At 38.7% G+C, this 18,313-nt stretch overlaps 2 protein-coding genes across 10 annotated transcripts in view; both read left to right on the forward strand.

The window, feature by feature from the left end:
* The first annotated feature begins 4 nt into the window (after positions 1 to 4).
* On the forward strand, positions 5 to 9,293 carry LOC137008123 (sulfotransferase 2B1-like). Of its 3 annotated transcripts, XM_067369968.1 has the most exons (7): positions 65 to 201; positions 2,111 to 2,181; positions 3,550 to 3,761; positions 3,845 to 3,971; positions 4,215 to 4,309; positions 8,472 to 8,652; positions 8,914 to 9,293. In XM_067369968.1, the coding sequence occupies exons 3-7, from the start codon at positions 3,561 to 3,563 to the stop codon at positions 9,021 to 9,023; spliced, it is 714 nt and encodes a 237-aa protein (XP_067226069.1). In that variant the 5' UTR covers positions 65 to 201; positions 2,111 to 2,181; positions 3,550 to 3,560; the 3' UTR covers positions 9,024 to 9,293. The 3 variants fall into 3 exon arrangements, with proteins under 3 accessions (XP_067226068.1, XP_067226067.1, XP_067226069.1); XM_067369966.1 differs by lacking the exon at positions 2,111 to 2,181 and having other exon boundaries at positions 25 to 201; XM_067369967.1 differs by lacking the exons at positions 2,111 to 2,181; positions 8,472 to 8,652; positions 8,914 to 9,293 and adding an exon at positions 4,678 to 8,454 and having other exon boundaries at positions 5 to 201.
* Positions 9,294 to 10,688: 1,395 nt separating this feature from the next.
* wu:fj29h11 (uncharacterized) overlaps positions 10,689 to 18,313 on the forward strand; it is a 61,417-nt gene continuing 53,792 nt past the window's right edge. Inside the window, exons 1-7 of one of the 7 annotated variants that reach the window (XM_067369000.1) lie at positions 10,689 to 10,808; positions 11,131 to 11,346; positions 15,623 to 15,865; positions 16,204 to 16,443; positions 16,537 to 16,872; positions 17,032 to 17,064; positions 17,147 to 17,571. In XM_067369000.1, coding sequence (XP_067225101.1) covers positions 11,238 to 11,346; positions 15,623 to 15,865; positions 16,204 to 16,443; positions 16,537 to 16,872; positions 17,032 to 17,064; positions 17,147 to 17,571 — 1,386 coding nt within the window. In that variant the 5' untranslated portion in view covers positions 10,689 to 10,808; positions 11,131 to 11,237. Of the gene's footprint in view, positions 10,809 to 11,130; positions 11,347 to 13,891; positions 14,150 to 14,183; positions 14,991 to 15,622; positions 15,866 to 16,203; positions 16,444 to 16,536; positions 17,065 to 17,146; positions 17,572 to 18,313 lie in introns of those variants that run through there. The other 6 variants (XM_067369004.1, XM_067368998.1, XM_067369001.1 and 3 more) reach the window with 6 other exon arrangements.

An 18,313-nucleotide genomic window follows, 5' to 3' on the forward strand; every position in this document is an offset into this window, starting at 1 on the left:
ACGGATGATCCACATCAGCTGTAAGTTGGAGCTTGAGTTTTATTTGTCTTGAGCTTCAGAGAATGACGGAGGCAGAACTGTACTCGGTTCTTAAAGGCGTGTATGTGCCGACACATTTACACCCTCCTGAAAGCCTGAAATACTATGAGGAGTTCACTTTCCGCCAGGATGACATCCTGATCGTCACTTATCCCAAATCTGGTGAGTTTTTATCATTCTGTGATGCTGCTCACTGTAATGCCGTGTGATAGTTAGTTAACCCTGCAACAGTTTACCATAGTAATCTTTTTTATAGATCTTGAGTATCTCTGGTGGAAACTGTAATTGTAGTGCACTACTGTAACAGTATAAAAACAATCGATTTCCGATTACTTTTACACTCTTCTTTCAGAACAAAACCTGCTCTGGAATGGAATGTTTGGCACGTAAACAAGATTGTGTGTTAAAGGGACAGTACACCTAAAAATTACAATTCTGTCATCATTTACTCACGCTCAAGTTGTTCCAAAGTTCCAAGTTTGTTTCAAAATATTAAAGGGTTAGTTCACCCAAAAATGAAAATAATGTCATTAATTACTCACCCTCATGTCGTTCCACACCTGTAAGACCTTCATTCATCTTCAGAACACAAATTAAGATATTTTTGATGAAATCCGATGGCTCAGTGAGGCCTGAGCAATGACATTTCCTCTCTCAAGATCCATTAATGTATTAAAAACATATTTAAATCAGTTCATGTGAGTACAGTGGTTCAACTTTCAAACGAGAATATTTTTGGTGCGCCAAAAACAAAATAACGACTTATATAGTGATGGCCGATTTCAAAACACTGCTTCAGGAAGCTTCGGAGCGTTATGAATCAGTGTGTCGAATCATGATTTGGATCGCGTGTCAAACTGCTGAAATCACGTGACTTTGGCGCTCCGAATCGCTGATTCGACATACTGATTCATAACGCTCCGAAGCTTCCTGAAGCAGTGTTTTGAAATCGGCCATCACTATATAAGTCAAACTGATTTAAATATGTTTTTAGTACATTAATGGATCTTCTGAAGATTAACGAAGGTCTTACGGGTGTGGAACGACATGAGGGTGAGTAATTAATGACATTATTTTCATTTTTGGGTGAACTAACCCTTAAAGTTGTAAACAGTCAGTGCAAGGCTCGCTCTATGAACGCAATAATACGTTCTTTGTTTAACTGGGTACAATGAGATAACATTATTCTACTCACCCTTCAACCAACAACCATTACAAGGACATTTACAAGTGTAGAAGAAGCATCAACAAACTTTCAACATGCAATGAAAAACCGGGATTCTTTCCACAGCAATAACGGACGGGTTAAATATAACTATTCTGTATTATGTAAAATATGTTGCCTTAATAAAAAAATTCAGCATTGCATGATACTATTTCAAAGTGATTTCCATCATTTTTACAGATAGTAAATTGTATTTACCTGTGAAAACAAACCTGGAAAGAGATGTGAGGCTTTGAGGAGAAAAAGAGAGTTTCTTTGTGCATTCCAGGGAATTATACTGTAAATTATATCGGGAGAACAGACCACAAATGTGCAGAATATGTTGTCCTTTTTCATACTATTCCAGCGGTATGCAAAGGGACAAAATAAAATAATCACGAGGATATAAAGCAGCAGCTTTTAAGTGAATTTAGAACTTATTTAAAGTCATTCTTTGGCAAAATTGCATGTCTTTGGCTTTAATCCCTTCAAAATTAAATTGTTTCCGTCACTGAAACTAATCTCACACACACAAACAAAATCATTTAATACGTTCAGCGCAAGCAAGGCTGGATATATGCTTTATTTGTTATCACATACAGCGTTTCACTGCACATATCACATACCCAACACTTGTTTGGTTAACTACTTCTCTAAAACTCTCCCACACGGCACCTTTTTCCGCCCCCCCCCCCCCCCTTTTTTTTTTTTTAAATTCTGCTTTTTTGAAATTTCTCAATTTGTTTAGCCTTTATTGCTGCTTAACACGTGAGCCCCGCACATGCATCTGCAACTGACAAAAAAATAAATGATAAAGCAATATCTCATGTAGATTTTCTTCCTATGTGTTCCTATAATGTCCACTAGGAGTTGCTCTTGGCAAGTGTTTTCCTTCATTGGTTTTCCCTGAAGAGATGCGCTGTTCTTTGAAGACGAAAGTAAGCGTGATGCACGTTCATTGCATTTTACCGTGAAATGAGAATTTGTGTCTCTTTTAGGCATGTGACGGTATAAAATTTTCATGTTGCGATTAATTGATGAAGCTTTTATCACGGTATACGGTATTATCACAATATTAAAATAAGTTGCAAAACCATTTTTGTCATAGTTTAACAGGTTTAAGTAGGGCTAGACGATTATGACCTAAAATGAAAACCTCGATTAATTGAACATTTTACCTCGATTACGATTAATGAACGATTATTTTCTTTTATTTATTTATTTATTTATTTGCCCTCATAGTTCACTGACAAGGTTTGTACTGTAAATATGATTGAAAGAGTGATCTGACATCATAGCTCACTATCAGCAGTTATTTTATCTATGGTTTGTAACATTTCTTGCAGGTTTCTGCTCGTTGTAAATCAGATAAAGATAAATTAGCACAGTAGCTACCAGAGCGATTGCGTGTGTGAATTAGTCATACCGTCTCTCTATTAATTGTGAAGCTGTGGGTTGTAAATAGTTCCTTCAAAAGTAGAAAAATATATGCTATAATATGTTTTGAGTTTCTAAGCTACTTTAAGTGATAAATCACACGACAGCGCTGACAACTAGTTTCTGTTCCTCTGTGCGCGCGATCTTCACGTTTTGCGCAGCTTCTGTTTGTATGACTGTTCATGCCAAATTGCAGCTGCGCGAGCAAGGTAGCTCGATTTAATAATACACATCTGATCGTCTAAATTCGCTTGAATGTCCAAACCATAAAACAAATACAACTGACAAAGTTTAGAGAAGACGCAAAGGCTCACCGCTCATTTTCCAACTCCCGTAGAGTTAAACAGTTGAGTTTTACCGTTTTCGAATCCATTCAGCCGATCTCCGGTTCTGGCGGTACCACTTTTAGCATAGCTTAGCATACTTCATTGAATCTGATTAGACCGTTAGCATCGCGCTTAAAAATGACCAAAGAGTTTTGATATTTTTCCTATTTAAAACTTGACTCTTCTGTAGTTAAATCGTGTACTAAGACCGACGGAAAATAAAAAGTTGTGATTTTCTAGGCTGATATGGCTAGGAACTATACTCTCATTCAGGCGTAATAATCAAGGAACTTTGCTGCCGTTCCATGGCTGCAGCAGTGCAATGATATTACGCAGCGCCCGTGAGCCCCTGCTTGCACAGGGAACGTGCCTTGCAACCATGGAGACGTATGTGAGAGACGCTGCGTAATATCATTGCACTGCTGCAGCCATGATACGGCAGCAAAGTTCCTTGTTCCTCGCTCATCCGCCTTGAGTGTATCGCTATGTTTTTGTGTAAAATCAAATCATGTCACTGACCCGTGGTTTGCTCAATGCGCTCAGGCACAACATGGATGCAAGAGATCGTGCCCTTGATAGTGAGCGAGGGCGATATGACGCCTGTGCTGACGGTGCCGAACTGGGACCGAGTGCCGTGGCTGGAGGAACACCGGGCGATGCTGCTCAGTTTGGAGCAGAGGCCGTCTCCTCGCGTCTTCGCTACTCACTTTCATCACCGAATGATGAACGAGTCTTACTTCAAAATGAAGCCCAGGGTAAAAACGCTCAGATGCACTTTTGAGATGGAATAAATCACGCCTTGTGGACTGTTTGATCAATGCTTTGCACTGCGCTTCAGGTTCTGTATGTCATGAGAAACCCGAAAGACGTGTTCACGTCCTCATATCACTACTACGGGATGGCCTCATACCTGGTGAACCCAGGCACTCAAGATGAGTTCATGGAGAAGTTCCTCGACGGAAACAGTAGGATTTCAGCTCTCTTCTCTTGTCAATGTTCTTACTAAAGCAAACAAGCCAAAGGTTCAAATACCAAAGTACAAAGCAACGTTATTGATTTTCCTGCCTTGTTGATACCAAGTAATAGTGGTAAAATATATGCAACTTTTTGCATTTGTGAAAAGCATAATTTTCTCTTTGTTCTGTTATAGAAGTATTACAGCTCTTGTGTGTGATTCGAGGGTTAAGTGTGATTTCTTTTCTCCACAGTCATGTTTGGTTCCTGGTTTGATCATGTTAAAGGTTGGATTAATGCTGAAGAAAAAGAATCCATACTGTACATCTTCTACGAGGAGATGATCGCTGTAAGTAGGAGTGAATGTGCAGCTTCACTTTATGACTTTATCTTTATTAAACCTGTCACTCTTCTGTAATCTTTAGATAACAGATACTGTAGTAAAACCTGCTCTTGCAAAGGAGAGCGAGACGTAACTTCAGTGTTTCCTAACCTTTTATCCTTGAACTTTACAGCGTACTCGCATATGAGCAAATGTATGGTTTTCTTTCCTTATTTTTACAATGCTAATTAAAAATATTAAATTTCAATTAAGATTATTATTTTACACAGCAAATAAAACCTCAGCATGAAAAATTCTTGTATTCCTTTAGTGGCGAGAATGTAATGAAACAAACTCTCAGGAAATGTCTTTGTTGATTTTATTCTTGCATGAAGGTTGTTCGATGCAGATCCAGTTCTACAGAGAAGAACGTCTTCACTCAGTGCGGCTGTCTCATTTACCCCTCTTATTGTTCCTGGTTATCCCAAACCAATCATAACACATGTTACCATATACGGATCAGAAGAATAAAAAAAAGAGAGAGAGAGGGGTCTAAAACTGCAGATGCACTATTGAACTCCCAGCTGTTTAGACAAACATATTTGCACCTCCGCCTCACTTCCTTTGGTAGTTTCAGAAGTGCTTCATGAAATACAACAACATCAGCTGTAATTTTCCACTGAACAAGCTGTTTTGAATGTCACATAAGACAAGAAAACAAGTATCAATGCATCATTTTATAAATCAAGAGAATAAATAAGCAATATGTGCATTAAAAAATATTCATTATGAATTCATATTGGCACTGGAAAACTGTTAAAACAACCCAACTGCTGGGTTAAAACAATCCAACCGCTGGGTTAAAACAACCCAATTGCTGGCTTAAAACAACCCAACCGCTGGCTTAAAACAATCCAACCGTTGGGTTAAAACAACCCAATCGCTGGGTTAAAACGACCCAATTGCTGGCTTAAAACAATCCAACCGTTGGGTTAAAACAACCCAACTGCTGGGTTAAAACAACCCAACCGCTGGGTAAAAACAACCCAACCGCTGGGTTAAAACAACCCAACCGCTGGGTTAAAACAACCCAACTGCTGGGTTAAAACAATCCAACCGTTTGGTTAAAACAACCCAATTGCTGGCTTAAAACAATCCAACCGCTGGGTAAAAACAACCCAACTGCTGGGTTAAAACAATCCAACCGCTGGGTTAAAACAATCCAACCGCTGGGTAAAAACAACCCAACCGCTGGGTTAAAACAACCCAACCGCTGGGTTAAAACAACCCAACTGCTGGGTTAAAACAATCCAATCGCTGGGTTAAAACAATCCAATCGCTGGGTTAAAACAACCCAACTGCTGGGTTAAAACAATCCAATCGCTGGGTTAAAACAATCCAATCGCTGGGTTAAAACAACCCAACAGCTGGGTTAAAACAATCCAATCGCTGGGTTAAAACAATCCAATCGCTGGGTTAAAACAACCCAATTGCTGGGTAAAAACAACCCAACCGCTGGGTAAAAACAACCCAACCGCTGGGTAAAAACAACCCAACCGCTGGGTAAAAACAACCCAACCGCTGGGTAAAAACAATCCAATCGCTGGGTTAAAACAATCCAATCGCTGGGTTAAAACAACCCAACTGCTGGCTTAAAACAACCCAACTGCTGGCTTAAAACAACCCAACGGCTGGCTTAAAACAATCTAACCGTTGGGTTAAAACAGCCCAACCGCTGGGTTAAAACAACCCAACCGCTGGGTTAAAACAACCCAACCGCTGGGTTAAAACAACCCAACCGCTGGGTTAAAACAACCCAACCGCTGGGTTAAAACAATCCAATCGCTGGGTTAAAACAAACCAACCGCTGGGTTAAAACAATCCAACCGTTGGGTTAAAACAACCCAATCGCTGGGTTAAAACAACCCAATCGTTGGGTTAAAACAATCCAACCGCTGGCTTAAAACAACCCAACTGCTGGCTTAAAACAACCCAACTGCTGGCTTAAAACAATCTAACCGTTGGGTTAAAACAACCCAACCGCTGGGTTAAAACAACCCAACCGCTGGGTTAAAACAACCCAACCGCTGGGTTAAAACAACCCAATCGCTGGGTTAAAACAAACCAACCGCTGGGTTAAAACAACCCAATCGTTGGGTTAAAACAAACCAACTGCTGGGTTAAAACAATCCAATCGCTGGGTTAAAACAATCCAATCGCTGGGTTAAAACAATCCAATCGCTGGGTTAAAACAATCCAATCGCTGGGTTAAAACAACCCAACTGCTGGGTTAAAACAATCCAATCGCTGGGTTAAAACAACCCAACGGCTGGCTTAAAACAATCTAACCGTTGGGTTAAAACAATCTAACCGTTGGGTTAAAACAACCCAACCGCTGGGTTAAAACAACCCAACCGCTGGGTTAAAACAACCCAACCGCTGGGTTAAAACAACCCAACCGCTGGGTTAAAACAAACCAACCGCTGGGTTAAAACAATCCAACCGCTGGGTTAAAACAATCCAACCGTTGGGTTAAAACAACCCAATCGCTGGGTTAAAACAACCCAATCGTTGGGTTAAAACAATCCAACCGCTGGCTTAAAACAACCCAACTGCTGGCTTAAAACAACCCAACTGCTGGCTTAAAACAATCTAACCGTTGGGTTAAAACAACCCAACCGTTGGGTTAAAACAACCCAACCGCTGGGTTAAAACAACCCAACCGCTGGGTTAAAACAACCCAACCGCTGGGTTAAAACAACCCAATCGCTGGGTTAAAACAAACCAACCGCTGGGTTAAAACAACCCAATCGTTGGGTTAAAACAAACCAACTGCTGGGTTAAAACAATCCAATCGCTGGGTTAAAACAATCCAATCGCTGGGTTAAAACAACCCAACTGCTGGGTTAAAACAATCCAATCGCTGGGTTAAAACAATCCAATCGCTGGGTTAAAACAATCCAATCGCTGGGTTAAAACAATCCAATCGCTGGGTTAAAACAATCCAATCGCTGGGTTAAAACAACCCAATTGCTGGGTAAAAACAACCCAATTGCTGGGTAAAAACAACCCAACCGCTGGGTAAAAACAACCCAACCGCTGGGTAAAAACAACCCAACCGCTGGGTAAAAACAACCCAACCGCTGGGTAAAAACAATCCAATCGCTGGGTTAAAACAATCCAATCGCTGGGTTAAAACAATCCAATCGCTGGGTTAAAACAATCCAATCGCTGGGTTAAAACAACCCAACTGCTGGCTTAAAACAACCCAACTGCTGGCTTAAAACAACCCAACTGCTGGCTTAAAACAACCCAACTGCTGGCTTAAAACAACCCAACTGCTGGCTTAAAACAACCCAACTGCTGGCTTAAAACAACCCAACTGCTGGCTTAAAACAACCCAACTGCTGGCTTAAAACAATCTAACAGTTGGGTTAAAACAACCCAACCGCTGGGTTAAAACAACCCAACCGCTGGGTTAAAACAATCCAATCGCTGGGTTAAAACAAACCAACCGCTGGGTTAAAACAATCCAACCGTTGGGTTAAAACAACCCAATCGCTGGGTTAAAACAACCCAATCGTTGGGTTAAAACAATCCAACCGCTGGCTTAAAACAACCCAACTGCTGGCTTAAAACAACCAACTGCTGGCTTAAAACAATCTAACCGTTGGGTTAAAACAACCCAACCGCTGGGCTAAAACAACCCAACCGCTGGGTTAAAACAACCCAATCGCTGGGTTAAAACAAACCAACCGCTGGGTTAAAACAATCCAACCGCTGGGTTAAAACAACCCAATCGCTGGGTTAAAACAACCCAATCGTTGGGTTAAAACAATCCAATCGTTGGGTTAAAACAATCCAATCGTTGGGTTAAAACAATCCAACCGCTGGGTTAAAACAATCCAATCGCTGGGTTAAAACAACCCAATCGCTGGGTTAAACAACCGCTGGGTTAAAACAACCCAATCGCTGGGTTAAAACAATCCAACAGCTGGGTTAAAACAATCCAATCGTTGGGTTAAAACAATCCAACCGTTGGGTTAAAACAATCCAATCGCTGGGTTAAAGTTAAAAAACCACTCTGTTTGTTCATTTGCAACACAACTTGTTGTTTTTAACCCAGCAGTTGTAGAGTGTATCATACCACAAATTATATAAGCTTGTCTTTATTCACGATCTCTGGCAGGATTTGAAAGGATCCGTGGAGAAAATCGCCCAGTTTCTTGGGAAATCTCTGAAGCCGGACGTGACGGAGAAGATCGCTGACCACTGCGTATTCAAGAACATGAAGCAAAACAAAATGTCCAACTTTTCTCTGGTTCCAGAGGAATTCATGAACCAGAAGAAATCAGAATTCCTGAGGAAAGGTAACACATTAATTCTGCTTAAAATTACTGCTAAAAATAAAAATGACTATTTACTCACCCTTTCATGCTTCAAAATGTGTGCAAAAGCAGTTATAAATAATACAGTTATAAAAGTGTGTGAAACATCCGACAGCTCCGTCAGAAACACACAGAAAATTAAGTCATTTTGTGTGAATGATCCAAAGAGTTTCACTTGAAAATCATTCGATATGCAATTGTTCCATGTTCACAAAGTTACTGTAATTTTGTTTTATTTGTCAGGAATTGCAGGCGACTGGAAGAATCTGTTCACTGAAGCCCAAGAGAAGCGATTTGATGCTGTATACAAAGACAAAATGAAAGATGTGAAATTCAAATTTCCATGGGATTGAAAAAACAAGCTTTTATTAACCCTGATGAACCGTTTGGTGCTCGTCTACTAAGACTCTGACAGATGTGTGTGATTATAACATCTAAACCATCACACATATTATTCTATATGACTTATACATCAGTTTTTGTTTATATATACATTTACAATAGTTCACAAAAGTGGTTATGTACCGAGTACCTCTGATGTCTATTCTACCTTATTAAAATGAATGTTTTAAAGAAAAAGAATATTAACATTCCTCATTTGAAATAAAAGTATACCTCATAAATGAGAGTGACCATTTTTTTAATGTTTTATTTATGTTAATTAGGCCTACTCACTATTCACGATTTGGTAACACTTTACAGTATGTTACATGATGAGCAATACATTTGTACAGCATTTATTAACATGTAATATTAGTAAAAATGTTCATTAACCTGTTAACACTCACCCCCACTTTTGTTTTATAGACATGAAAATGCACTATCCAAACTTAAATGGTTGTAATTCAAGAATACTTTGGAATATAGACATAAGGCTGGTCTTGTTTTAAAGATTAAATTATTGTAGAAGTGAAATAACTTATGTTAGTGAAACAGAAAAAAAGTTATAGAAGTTTAAGTTTATGAAAATGTAAAATGTAAAAATATAATATTTTATATAAATCCATCAAGTTTTACTCTAAAACTGCAAGAAAATCAAATCCAAAAATCTGAACAAGTTGTATTCCAAATTTCAGGTTGATATCTCAAAAAATGAGCTTTCAGTAAGATTTAGTTTGAGCGCAGTACCACAATTTTTCACTAGATGACAACCAAGCTCCATTACTGACCATATAAAGGCGTCTCCATTTCCATAGAGTGATCTGAGCCATATATTTCCATTATTTTCATACAATTTATGAAGTAGACATCCTATATAGAAGTAGTATGGGAAGTTTGATATGAATTCAGCCTCTAATAAGCATAAAAACAACATGTATGAGGGTTATAGATCGCCGCCACAATCATAAATGTATTTTTTTCTATTAAAAACATTTTCAGACCTTTTTTTTTCTCAAAAAATTGATTGGATGTTATCTTTTGAACTCTTGACATGAAAACAAACATGTTTCAGCCGATCTTTAATGATTTTTCATTGAATAAAGGTCTAAACATGCCTGTAATTTTCCAAATATGAAAACTAGAGATTCTAAGCTTTCAAATGATATATAGTTTTTGGTTTAGTATGGAATATTACTGTTTTAAATTATGTAAAGGCTGTGGGCCCACCAATGAAACCTTATTGTAAAGTGTTACCTGTGATTATTTGATATGATTTAAAGGTACACTATCTAACTTTTTGTTGTTCAAAATTTACAAAATGTATATAAATCACTACGGTATGCCTATAATAAGTGTTTATATTCGGACTATTTCCATGCGGAGTGGCACAGCACCTGCGTGACTCGTCATAGAGACATACACAGAAAGAAGTTGCTCCGGCTACAATGTTCTTCCGCGAGACGCATGCAGTTCTGTTTATTAACCGTAATTTGTACGTTTTGTGGAAACATTGTAAGATTTCTATTGGAGTTATAGATAAAGTTGAATGGATTTTTATTCATAATAACCGTAAACTGAATAAATACATAATGGGTCATGTATACTAAATGTAAACATGCTTCCACAACACTAGGGGGCAGCGCTGCTCTTTCTGATGTGAAACTCCCAACGGCACGGAACCAAAGAAGAAGAAGCTTAGAAACATCTCGCGCTTTACTGTTGGACTCTGAGGGAATAAATCTGGAGTCATTCACATGGTTAGCGTTCAAATAACTAGATGTACAATTCAATAGAACTGTCATTAACCATTATTATGCGTAATGAGATCATTTGTATTACAGTTATAAGTTAGAAGGGGCGCAACATTTCTTGAGGTGTTTATTTTAGCCGCAAAATAATTTCAAACAGTATACTGTAACTTACATTGTATTTTTTCCCTTTTTGAAAAAATGCCGTTTTAAGGAATATATTATTGATCATTTGCTGCACATTCCCTTCTGACTAAATCAAAATTAAAATCCTCAATTCAGTGAAACAGGATTAGGATTTAAAATTTTAATAACACTGATCCAATTATAGTGTCACGCAGTTTTTCTGAGGAAAACTGTTAGAAGATTGAACTGAAATTGGAGGATTATACCTGGAGAGTATCTCGTGTTAGATGAGAAGAGAAAGATCAGAAGACAATGGCAAACAAACGGGAACTGAACGGTGGCCCTCAGAAACATCACGGGCCCCTGGTGAGGTCAAGGGCCCCGGATGAAGTGCTGCCCTCGACGTCAGGAGCTGATCAAAGTACTGTACTTTTCATTTCTCTTTGGTCCAGCTAATTTCATAAACAATTTAGATTTTTCCCACTTTCTCTAGTTTGTGACAGAATAAACACTGATCAGAATATTACATATCTAATATAAATATATTAGGGATGCTAATTGACGATCAATTAATTGTTGATAGTTTAATCGATAAAACTTATGGATGGTCGATTAAGCAAGGTCATCATTAGAAAGCGTAGTTTTGAGGTGCGTGCACTCGCGGACACACTTCTGAAACCTAAAATACGGTCTCGTGGACTTAATGGACACGCATATGCGGCAGCCATTTTAAATCCACAAGACCGAAAACGGATATGAAATGTGCCATTTGGAACAGGGCCCCAATTTCCATTGGATGAACTTTCAAATGAGGTCGGGAAACACAGAGTCTTGATCGTGACGGGATCTGATCTCCGAAGTTGATTGCTTAGGCCGAGCAGCTTGTCAATGTCACCAGAGATGGTCTTATTATCCGTGGCTCTACCACTGGAGAAAGCGTAACGGCTAACTTGGATCACGTGTGCCTTGACAACCAATCGCATTGCAGCCTTGACGTCAGTTTGCAGTTGTGCGACAATCAATCGCTGTTTGTGGATACCATATTAATGAACAAGAGGTACCGTCGTAAATGTAATCTTATCTGTCACACAATTTTCCATGACTGCTCATATAAAACAGCATTTGAAGACCAAATGTCCCAAGATTCCGCGCTCAAACTTGGCGTCATGGAACTTGGCGCCATTGTTTTGAATAGGCCTCTAGCGACCTCTAGCGAACAAAAAATATTACATATTGCACCTTTTAAGTTATACTAGTTAGTTTATTGCTGCATCAACAAATAATTTCTAATGAACATGGATTAGATCCATTTAACATAAATAACATAAAGGCCAACAAAAATACAACAGAGCAAAGATACGTATGAAATAAGCAGTGCTTTAGGCAGCTTTAACAGTTTTCAGGTACAGAAATAAAGTAAACGAAAACAGTGTGCATATGTAAAATAACACTGCACATTCTTCATTCTTGGGTGCCCGAAATAGCTGCCCAGAGGCTTTGAAATACATGGCCGCTGAGTGAACTAACTTTGCTTGAAAGGTACTTTGTTCTGGAGATGAAGTTCATGCATTCATGTCCTCATATAGTCAGGCGGCAGAGGCTGAAAAGCATTGCGGGCGTCACTCGTGCTTCAGCAGTGCTTCCCACAGGTTTGAAATATACTTGAGGTGGTAGCCGGGCGAAAAATCCTCCTATTACCCACGGCAAAAAATGGTCTACTACATGTGACAAACAAATAATGTGTGATTTTTAACAGTATTTTTATTTATTGAAATGAATTTTAATTACATATCATATTACATTTAATTACATACTAATATTATGCATTGTAAATTATGCAAAATTACAGCGTTTTAATGGTTCACCTTTTCCTATGTTCTCCTTGCTGTCATATAGTGTCTCTCTCAGTGAACAGGACGCAGATTTTACTAGTAAAATTTATATAATGAATAATATGTGCGTCAAATAAAGTACTTAGTCTTTTCTTCCTGTGGGGGAGACTACAATAATTTACTATGAATTAAATGGAAATCAAATTAAATACAATTTATTGTGTAACCAAAATACCAATAATGCCCAAAAGAAAAAACTTAGCATGTGAATTTTAATTATAAACAAGCCCGAAATACACCGGGACTCTTATTTTGAAATATCTGTATTATTGCAGGCTGATCTTACAATCTTTGGCGCTCCGAACCACTGATTCAAAACAAAAGATTCATAAAGCTTCATGAAGCAGTTTTTTGAAATCGGCCATCACTAGATTTTGTTTAAAAGTCGTTATTTATTAATTTATTTTTTGGCGCAATAAAAGTATTTTCGTCACTTTATAATATTAAGGTTGATCCACGGCAGTCACATGACTGTTTTAAATATGTCTTTAGTAGCTTTCTGGGCATTGAAAGTGTAATTATCTTGCTGTCAATGCAGGCCTCACGCCATCAGATTTCATCAAAAATGTCTTAATTTGTGTTCTGAAGATGAACGAAGGTCTTACGGGTGACATGAGGGAGAGGAATTAATGACAGAAATTTCATTTTTGGGTGAACTAACCCTTTAATTAATGAACTAATTTGTTATATCGGCCTTTTTAATGCGTTCGTTGTAAATTGATCAGAAATCGCCTAATAAATATCGGCGGCTGATACATCGGTGCATCTCTGCTTCTTTAAAATGACACCTATTTTGTGTTGTTAACCAAGTGATAGTATTCATAGTATCCAAGTATTCATGTTTAAGAGTTTACAGTAATGATTAATCGAATAATTAAACTGATCGATTATGTGAATTTACATAAATTGGCATCCTTAATATATCATGGAGAACTTCAAGACAATTAAAATGGATTCTGACGCCTTAGAAAGTAAAGGATGATTCTATATTTTTCCAAGTTCTACTCAACTTTTCATTGTTTCATCAAAATGCAAAATGTTGCGGCCATTGACAGTCAGATCTTGCTTTATCAGGCCTCTCATTGCAAGCGCTGAAAGAGGAGGTTGTCAACCTCATACAGACCTTTCCCGAGGGAATAGAGGTGTCCAAGTTAACCTTTATGTACAGGAGAGTCTATGGCAAGAGGTTTGGACCCTTAACCAGTTATGGTTTGTCAGGCCTCCAGGAGCTTTTTGAACAGCTTGGTGACCGAGTGCATGTGGAAAGGATTTACAATAAAAACATGATCAGAGCCGTAATTCACAGAACGCTGCAGCTTCCCATGTATCAAGGTATGATCTGAATATCTGTTGATTGCATTAATTGGTTGAATCTAGTGATCTGCACTGGTGACCAGAAAGTTGTAAGTTGATTTGATCCATGAACCAAGACATTTGTACCCTAGATAGGGAGGGTAATCTCTAAAACAAGTGGATTTACTGTTAATAGTGATATTAAATGAGCTGTTGAAGTTGCTGACAGTGAATTAAAGCATCTCATAAATGACAAATGAATCATTTTAAAACAATCTGGAAAATCCACTGGCATGTATTTGTATTTCCTGCATTCTGATCAATGAGTCAGATTAAGCAAACAGTGTTCTTTGTAACCAGTTCATCAGTATGTGATCAACCTTTATTTTCCTTGTTGCCCCTTTAACTGGCAAGCCAGCTAAGTATCATGTTTCAGGAAATTCACTAGCGCATGTTATCACCGGCTTCAGCTGGAAACCGAACAGACTGTGAGCGCCGAGTCACGTGACTTTCTCAGAACAGAGAACATTAGATCAGCTGAGAGAGAGAGAGCAGGAAAACGAAACCTAAGGGTGAAGCTCATGCCGTCATTAATCATTCCTCACAAACACAATACATGCTCACATTGTGTTGACATGGTTGCATTGAAGTCGTACAGCATTTTAAGCATTTGTCAAGCATGTTCAAACAGTCAGGTAGGATCTTTATCCAGACGGTTGTCTTGTTCTCTAGAAATGAGAGTAGGTAATTGCATGACTCAAACCTTTTCTTTCAGTTTTGTTTCTTGTGATGCAGTGCATATTTATGATGGGAGAGTCTAGTATAAAACAGCAAATTAGTCATTCAGTTTGGACAGTCTTTCATTGAGCACATACACAGGGTAAGAAAATAATGTTTATTTTTTAAACTTTCATTTTCAAATGTGTGGTAATCTGTTTATATTACTTCCATACCACTGTTTTGGCTGTAGTTTAGGTTTATATTAGTGCTTTAGGTTAACATTAGAAGAAAGATTCAACAGCGTTTATTAATCATCATTTACTAATACATTTTTAAAATCAAACCTTTAATGCACTGTGAACTAAAATGAGCAAAGCAAAGATAATTGTACAGTATTTCTGTCAACTAACATGCTAATACATAAACTAATATTAACAAGCAAGTCTGTAATGTGGGACAGTAGAATAAATAGTGTTAGAACTGAGGAACATTTAAATGTAATTATTTTGTTAAATGGTTTGTTAACTCATTGTTATTGCTGATTAATTTGAGGACTAATATACAATATAATATACGGCATTAATTGTGTATTAAGAATTGATTTTTATCATCTAAGGAAAAGTTTGATGTCAGCGATTAAACTTTTGAGGCAAAAAAACATTTGATTTTTGTTTTGTTGTCTCTGAACAACTTGATATTAGAAATATATTATGAAGATAAACGTCAAGTGAATATTTCTTTGTCTAAACTAATTTTACTCTCAATGTTTGTACTTGTTTGTTTTTTTTACAGATGTGAATGTGGACGATGCTCCTAAGAATGCAATTTGTAATAAAGTTATCAAGACTGTGAAAAGACACTCTCAAGGAATTGCTCTTGATAAGTTAGCAGAAGTCTTTGCCCGTAGGCATAAACAAGTCCTTTTACCAGCTGAACTAGGTTTCCCATCAATGGAAACTTTTGTGGACTCTCTTAGCAAGGATCTTACGATGGAAGACGGTGTGGTCTTTCACAAGAAAAATATAGTTCTTTCAGGTACTGATTTCACAATGTGCAACTTCTAGATCAATTAATTCCATTTTTGTACATAGGAAATTGCTGTTTTGCAAAGGATAATTTTTTAAAACAGATTAAACCTATAAATAAAACTGAAGTAGTGGATTTTTCCTGTTTAATTAAAGCATGAATCCATATCATCCAGGCACTAACATGGATGCAGTGTTTGTTTGTACCCTTTCCAGAGCTGTGTGTATTTACTACCATATTAATGTAATATTACACCAATTATTAATGGACGAATTGCCTGTTGTAATGTAAAGAACTGTCAGGGAAGCCATCGTCAAATCTTACATTATCCTTCACATTTTTTGCAGGTGAAGACATTGAAAAGAGATGCAAAGATGTTGTGGAGTTGGTAAAAAGCTACCCGGAAGGCATTCCTCTTTCAAAAATAACAGTGTATTATAATAGGGCATATGGGAAACCTTTGAGAAAGAAAGAACTAGGGTTCTCCTCAATAGCAGATTTCATTGACTCTCTCGACCAAGAGCTGTATGTAGAAAATGGCCAAATCTTCTACAAGAGTGCCACGCCTGAAGCTTCAACGCCTACAGGTAATTTGTCAACTTTTATGGCTCAAATAAATAAATAAATACAATAAAATGAAGGTTTCTGATGTGGTTCTTATACATGTATGTCTTTCTCAGCACCCATTCACATTGATGGGGTTTTTAAAGACGTTGTGGAGCTGGTTAAGGAAAATCCAAGAGGCATTCCTATTAGGAAGTTGTCTATGTTCTTCAATCAGAAGTATCGGCGCAACCTCACAGTCTCAGACCTTGGTTTTAGCTCAATCCCCTCCTTCATTGATTCTCTGAGCGATGAGCTATTGGTGGAGAAACAGACAATCTTCCATAAGAATCACAGAGGAGCACCTGCAGCCCCAACACCTGCAATCCCACCAACAGTGAACTCAACACCTGCGAACCCAACCCCGAAAGCAAGCCGTCAAGTTTATTTTGGAGCTGACTTTGCTCAAAGAGGTAGTGAAATGAAGCAAGAGGAACTGATAGATAAAGTTAATGAGGTTGTAAAAAAGTTCCCAACTGCATGCAATTCCATTAGTGAACTGCAGAACGGCTACTCCCTCTTATTTGGGTCAGCACTGCCGCTAAAAACCTACTCCTCTTCTCCTGTTGTAGATAATAAACAAGCAGGAGCGAAGTGCCTTGAAAGTAAGAGTGTATACAATTAAACACACAAGTAAATAAACTGTTCCTTAAAGCTTTAAAAAACACATTGTTGACTTTCTTGTAGAACCAAAACAGAAGATTGATGAGGAACCAAAGAAGGTTCAATCCAAACCCACGCCACTTGTGAATGACCAAGTGGTCCGGTCCAAGACAGGATCATCTTTGCTTCAGTTTCAAGTTTTAACCGCCCCTCTCATGGCAACCCCTGGCAATCTGTCCACTAGTGACTTCCCAGTTCTTGGTTCCAAGATGCCCATTGCTGAAGAGAAGAAACTGAAGGAGGGAAGGGGGCTTGTCTTCCATGAGTCCTACTACAGCCAGGTCAGGGAGGTACATGGTGCAAACATGAGGGCAGCAGAAGCCTTGCTGGAAGATGAAGGCAATGTTGGGAGGCGGAGAAAGGCCATGAGCTCAAACGATGTGAACTCTTTGGTAGAGGACGTCATGAGAGCCCTTGCAGCCGAAGGAGAGCACGTCACCATCGAGAGGGTCTGTGTCTTGGGAAATAACAAACCAGGACTGCGTTTCCAAAAGCATCATGAGCTAAGTTGATGGTAGAGAACATTGGTGCCAATGGTCTCCACAATCAACCAGCTATGCTTTTGGGAAACACAGGCCAGACTTATTTTAGCCGCGTTTCCACCGCAAGAACTTTCCCCAGGAACTAGGGACTTTGGGGTGGTCTGAATCGGAGGTCTCCAAACTCGGTCCTGTCCTGGAGAGTTTTGTTCCAGCCAGCTCCAACACATCTGCTTGGAAGTTTCTTGTATGCCTAATGAGAGCTTGATTAGCTGGTTCAGGTGTGTTTAATTGGGGTTGGTGCTAAACTTTGTGGGACAGCAGCTCTTCAGGTCTGAGTTTGGAGACCTTTGGTCTAAATGAAGTTCCGGGTAAAAATTTCCGTCTCAGAAAGTACCTGCTCGCTAGGTAGTACTTTTTCAAAGTTCCAGAACTTTTGGGGGGTGGGACTTGGGTGCTGAACATGCCGATTGGTTGAGTTCATGCAGCATTTTTATTGGTTGACTCGATTGGTTTAATAAGCTTATATGCAGGGGACGAAACTGGAAAGTTGCGCGCAGCCCTACATTATCGGACTTCATCTTCACGGGACTTTAGACCAGTGTTTCCCAACCCTGTTCCTGGAGGCACACCAACACTGCACATTTTGCATGTCTCCTTTGTCTGAAACACCCATTTCAGGTCTTGGAGTCTCTACTAATGAGCTGATGAC

This window comes from Chanodichthys erythropterus, chromosome 19 (assembly GCF_024489055.1).
Source record: "Chanodichthys erythropterus isolate Z2021 chromosome 19, ASM2448905v1, whole genome shotgun sequence".
NCBI classification, from domain to species: Eukaryota; Metazoa; Chordata; class Actinopteri; order Cypriniformes; family Xenocyprididae; genus Chanodichthys; species Chanodichthys erythropterus.

Coding starts and splice junctions, on each gene's coding strand:
- LOC137008123 (XM_067369966.1), top strand. CDS start 63: ATGACGGAGGCAGAACTGTACTCGGTTCTTAAAGGCGTGTATGTGCCG. Junction 3,762..3,844: donor ACTTCAAAATGAAGCCCAGG/GTAAAAACGCTC, acceptor ACTGCGCTTCAG/GTTCTGTATGTCATGAGAAA. Junction 4,310..8,471: donor TCTACGAGGAGATGATCGCT/GTAAGTAGGAGT, acceptor GATCTCTGGCAG/GATTTGAAAGGATCCGTGGA.